This window comes from Capra hircus, chromosome 1, assembly GCF_001704415.2.
Source record: "Capra hircus breed San Clemente chromosome 1, ASM170441v1, whole genome shotgun sequence".
NCBI lineage: Eukaryota > Metazoa > Chordata > Mammalia > Artiodactyla > Bovidae > Capra > Capra hircus.
Genome location: NC_030808.1, coordinates 5413012 through 5419011, shown reverse-complemented (window position 1 = coordinate 5419011; position 6000 = coordinate 5413012). Strand labels below are relative to the sequence as shown.

General features: G+C 41.8%; 1 protein-coding gene across 3 annotated transcripts in view; it reads left to right on the top strand.

Moving 5' to 3' along the window:
• The window catches only part of MAP3K7CL (MAP3K7 C-terminal like), a 46602-nt gene continuing 41739 nt past the window's right edge, over positions 1138-6000 (top strand). Inside the window, exons 1-3 of one of the 3 annotated variants that reach the window (XM_005674712.3) lie at positions 1207-1495; positions 2029-2082; positions 3559-3667. In XM_005674712.3, coding sequence (XP_005674769.1) covers positions 2047-2082; positions 3559-3667 — 145 coding nt within the window. In that variant the 5' untranslated portion in view covers positions 1207-1495; positions 2029-2046. Of the gene's footprint in view, positions 1614-2028; positions 2083-3558; positions 3668-6000 lie in introns of all 3 variants that reach the window. The other 2 variants (XM_013964647.2, XM_013964618.2) reach the window with 2 other exon arrangements.

Below are 6000 nucleotides of genomic sequence, written 5' to 3'. Positions count from 1 at the left end.
TGTTTTGTTTTTTGTTTTTTTGGATCCTGGCCATTCTAATAGCATATCTATTAGGGTATCTCATTTTGCTTTAATTTGCAATTTCCTAACGACATATGGTATTCAGCATCTTTTCATGATTATTTGTTGTCTGTATATCTTTGTTTGCGAGATGTCTATTCGGAGAGTTTGCCCACTGCATTGTTTTCCTGTTGCTGAGTTGTAAGAGTTCTTTTTATGTTTTGGATATCTGTCCTTTACCTAGTCTGTATTTTGCAAAGATTTTTCTCCCAGCCTGTACATTCTCTCTTTTTTATTTATTTTTAATTGGAGGATAATTGCTTAACAGTGTTATGTTGGTTTCTGCCATACAGCAACATGAATCAGCCACAGGTATACATACGTCCCCTCCCTCTTGAACCTTCCTCCCACCTCCCACCCATTCCACCCCTCTAGGTTGGCACAGAGACCAGGCTGAGCTTTTTGTGTTATACAGCAAATTCCCCCTGGCTACCTATTTTACATATGGTAATATCTATATTTCCATGTTCCTCTCTCAATTTGTCCCATCCTCTCCTTCCTCCACTGTGTCCGCAAGTGTGTTCTCCATGTCTTCATCTCTATTGCTGCCCTGCAAACAGGTTCATCAGTACCACCTTTCTAGATTCCATATATACGTGTTAATATACAATATTTGTTTTGATGCATCCTCCTAATATTTGTTTATCTTTCATCATTTAAACTCCAACATCCGACTCTTCTGAAGTACTTCTGACCTCCAGGTTGATGGCTGTTAAAAAGTTTGGACAGTTTGAACTCTCCCGGCCTGTTTACCATTGACTCTTGTTGCGCGGTCAGTTGCATCGTAGATGGGATCAAGTCATCAAGCCCAACAGCAGCTCAACCTCAGCCCTCACGTTCTTCCGCGGAATCATCGCTCTATCATCTCCTCCGAGTCCGCCGATGGCCCGTCCAAGTTGGCCGGGTCCCGGGGAGCCGATTGAAGCGGCCGAAACATTTTTGCTGACTGCAGTCATGCTCTCCCGGCCCGTTTGCTGGAATAGACACAGACACCGATTGGGTCACGCTGAAGACATTCCTGTCTTGTGAAGCAAGTTTGTTTGTATTTTAGGTTTGCCAGGACTAATGAATTAAAACATTTGGACGCTCCGCAACTTGCTGTTTATCAATGCCTCTTGACAGGAGGAGGGTTTTTCTTTTGCGCTTGCTTTTTCTAGAAGCATGACAACATCCTGGCTGCGGGAGAGGCAAGGAAAGGAGAGAGGGGTCGTGGAGGGAAGCGGAACAGGGAGAGGCCCCGTGGGACGCCGGGGTCTGGGGGACAGCAGGTAGCAGCGAGCCGCCCTCCCAGCTGTCACTGCTGCTCAGATTGTCACGCTGCTATGTGGCAGGTGCAGCCTGGACTGCCACTAGGTCTCCACTCCACAAAGGCAGCGACCGGCCAAGGCAGTGGCTGGCCCTGGATTACACGAGTCCAGACACTCGACTAAGTGAGGTAAGGCGACAGGTGTGAAAGGCCAACGAAACGCTCAGAGCACCAGCAACTTCACCAAAGCTCTGCTACCGCCCCGAGGAGGAATCAGCCCATTTCCCCCAGGCGGTGTGATGAAAAGGCAAGTGGGTGAAGGGGCTGACACCGTGTGGAACTCCAGATCCACCCAACTTTGCCGCCCGCCATCCTTTGGGAGGCAGACAGATGTTCTCCGTTGTGTGGAGGGGAGGGGCTCTAATTAGCTGTGTTGATCAATTTCATTCTCCCCCACCCCTTGGCTGGAAACCCTGCCAGGGATCTCTCTACAAACCCCCCGGAGGCAAATTTCCACCCCTTGTGGTTTCTGTCTTGGTGCAAGAAAGCACTGGGAGATTTAGCCAAAGGAGGAGTGAAGCTTTTCACCCTCAGATGTTCCGATAATATGGTTTGGTGATGGTACAGGGTGTGATGATAAGACTTTTTCTTTTGGCTGCAACTTTAAGGGGATTTTTACTGTTTGTTTTGTTTAATTTGAGACAGTCTGTTCTATTCCCTAGGAACAGGTGGCTAACGAGATGGTTGATTCTAACCAGACGAGACTACACACAAATGTATGTCAGAGCTAAGATAAAGCAAATTTTGAGTCAAGTAACAGTGATTTTATATTACCCTTTTCTTGAGTCGAATGTTTCATGTTAATACTTTTTTCTAACTTAGAATGACATGACTTGGAGTGCTTTATGGTTCATTGCTATTGCAGTGTTAAATGAATGGGCCAAGTATGATTCTAACTGGGTGATAAACAGTTGCTGGGTTTTCTCCAAAGCTATACTAGGTGTTTAATATAATAAGCCTGTTCTCTTTTCATGTACTGGGTAAGATGATTCCATATGTATGTATGTCTAAATATACATACATATATATATATGCATTTGCTTCCACTCTATAAATAATTATGAAAACAAAATTCAGTTTTCTAGAACACTATTTTTAGATAGAGAAAAGTTATGGGAAAGAATCAGAAACCTTGCTGTGAGAAAATGCCCTGCTACAGCAGTTCCCAGAGTCTCACTAAGGATGGGTAAATAGATGATTTATATTTTGCCATTTTTAGAAACATTTTCCTTAAAATATCAGTCAGAGTTTTTGGTTTACTGTCTCCATGAGAAGGAAAATAGAGGGCTTAGGGGGATGCTTGATTAAAAATAGAGACGTTAAATATATGGGTTTAAATGACAAAGATATCGTGTATTTATAATAACATCTTTTCCTAGTTCCATTGGATAAAAACAATCAAATATCTTTGTTAAAATGTGCTTGGGCTACATTCTGTTATTTTAACAAAGAATACTTATATATTTTCACCCACCCCAATCCATCTTATCTGTAGTATGTTTTTCCATTCATTTCTATCTTAGTTTATTAATTCAATGACAATTTAGTAGGTGGGGTGGAGTATGCGTAGGATGTTTTAGGATTTTCTTTTGCTTATATTGTATGTTGTCTTTTGCTTTTATCATATCTATTTTAGAAACGTTTGATAGACTTATAGGTAGTTAATCAGATATTTGAAGCACATACTATTCATAATATAACGGGGGAATGTCTTTAAGTAGTCTTTGGTATTGAAATAATTAAGTAGTCATTGAAATAATTCCATGATATGATACTCATTTGTTACCACTCCCAGATCAATAATTCAGATCCAATTTAGGCTTCTGAGTGTGAAGAGCTGTCTGATGCCTTATTAAGATTCATTATCCCCCTCAATTAAAAATAAAGCACTATGTAAGACCTTAAAGGGCCAAGGCTGGATGGGTCAGTATAGGGGATATTAAAAAAAGTGAGGTGGGTGGAGATTTTGCTCCATCCTGTAAATCTCATTCTAGATGTATTTCTAAAGGAAATTTTTTTTTTATAAGCCAGAAAAAGAATTTTAAGTGGAGCAGGTGTAGGGAAAGGAAGCTAGGAGCTAGAAACAGCTTTAAAATAAGAAAACATTGCTTACTAATTTTCTTTTCTAATTTCCAAAGGGCTCTTGGGACGATGTTGGATAAAGTGACCATGGCTCTGTCTTGTCCTTGCAGCTGGAAGACCCAGAGGAAGGCCAAGGCTCAGGTGCCCACATGATCAGCACAGCCAGGGTACCTGCAGATAAGCCAGTACGCATTGCTTTCAGCCTCGACAATGCCGCAGGTATGCTCTGCTCTGAGGAAAAGAGACCCCCTACCACCACCCCACCTGCTGCCTTCTTACTATCTTCTTTTTCATGAAGGGTATTTAAAAATGCATGCCTGGGGAATTCCCTGGTGGTCCAGTGGTTAGGACTCTGCACTTCCTCTGCAGGGGCCACGGGTTCTATCCTTGGTCAGGGAACTAAGATCTTGCATGCTGCATGACCTAAGAAAGAGAATGCCTGATATGACCCAGTGATGGGGAGTATGTTTTTTTTTTTTTTAATCACACATTGTTGAAGTGTGGCTTCCAGAAATCCCTCTGGTGATATTTCCATCTCCAAACCTTGGGTGGTTGGAGCACATTTCTTTTTCACTTTCTCCGTTTTCGCTTTCTTTTGTTATAAAATTCATGGAGCTATAGCAATTTCAAAGGAGAGCAAATTATGTCATTGTTCAAACTGCATGAGGAAACGTGTACTAAGAGCTGGCAGTTGGCTAGGTAAGATAAAAATATCACTGTCCTGGTTCAAGTAGCATTTCCTGAAGCCCAGTTCCAAATGCTGGTTTCTCACTGGTGCTCCCACACTTCCGGCTAAATAAACAGTCTCCAGCAGGAGTGATGAATGGGACAGGTGAGGCAGACCCTCTTGAAACAGTTCGGTCTGAGGTGAGGCTGCCATACTTAGAGCCCTGTGTCTCGGCTTCCTTCAGTGACCTCTTAACATGCATATTCAGTTGCACCTCCTTTAACAGGGGACCCCAGGTGGTGTGAGGTCACAGATGTGAGGAAGCGAAGGCTTGGGTTTCTTCCGCTGCTATCAGCTTTTGCTTGCAGTCTAATGTCATTCATTAAAGTCACATAATCATACACTTTAAACCACACCATCATTTAAACCTTAGATCTTCTGAGAATTGATTCCTTCCTTCCCTCCTTTTCTTCCTTCCTTCCCTCTTACGGTGCTCCTGGAGGAAGGAACACTTTAAAAAGTAATGATTGAAAGAGGACAAAGTAGTACAGAGTAAGGATCCGGGCTCTGTGATGGCTGACATTACACAGCCCATTCAGACTTGACTATGTGCGTGCAGTCGCTCAGTCTTCGTGACCCCATGGACTGCAGCCCTCCAGGCTCCTCTGTCCATGGAGTTTTCCAGGCAAGGATACTGGAGTGGGTTGACATTTCCTCCTCCATCAGACTTTACTTGCATGATTATGGTGGTGACAATTACCCTGGGGTTCCTAGACTGTGCAGCCCCCAGGGGTGGATTCGTTCTGCAGGTGAAAGAGGTGAAGCCTTGATTCTTCATCACTTGCTCTTCTGACACTTTCCCCATGGCTGCTGTTATGCTGTATTCCCACGCAATGTTGCCCTGAAAGACAATGGTGAAGGGAAATCCTCCCAACTGGTGAATCAACTCATCCTAACTTAGAAATGACAATGACTATCCGTTGCATTTGTCTATTCATTAGACTTTCCTTTATACTATTTCTGATCTTTGGAATAACCATGCTGTGTACCTATTAGTATTCTTAATTTGCAGAGACAAAGATTGAAGTCCAGAGACCACACTGTTAGTAAATAACAGAGTTATGATTTAAACTCACATCCCTGGACTGGACTGTTTAAACCCTCTCCATTATTCCAAGCTGCGTCGCTAAGAAGAAAAAGAAAACTACGTGTGTAGGGAGAAAGAGTCTGTAAGAACTCTCTATACTTTCTGCTTAACTTATCTATAAACCTAAAACTGCTCTGAAGAATAAAGTCTCCTGTTAAAACAAAAAGAAAAACCAAACAAAAAAAAAAAAAAAAAAGAAAAGCTCCTTCTGTTTTTATGCATTTCCTAAATGTAAGATTTTGAGGAATAACAAGTGCTTGACTGGCTGGCTCTCGAGACAGACACATGTAAACCCAAACTCCAGGGAGAAAGCAAATGTATAATTTTCTTCCTTGTGCTTCTGTTCCACATGAGCAAGACAAGTCCTGTTATAATCAACAGAGTTCCAGAGAAAATGTAGTATATAAAGCTTGTTTGTTCTAAATAGTATGATTATGTCATAATTTGGAATGACACAAATAAATGTTCCCTCATTTTCATTTTAACAAAATTTATGTACAGAAAAGAGCCATGGAGAGAGGAGGCTCTTGCTCTCTGGGTTGCATGAATAGATTCTTCCTTGAAAATACAAGATGTACAACTTGTAATTAATTTACCATCATCTTTTGAGCACTGAGAATTCTTGCATATTTTTCATCAGTCAATTTTGATTGGTTTGTTCCAGTCTCTTTCAAATGTCCCAAGAATGTCCACTTCTGAAATTCATGGGTTTTTTTGATATGGTAGCTTCCAATAAGG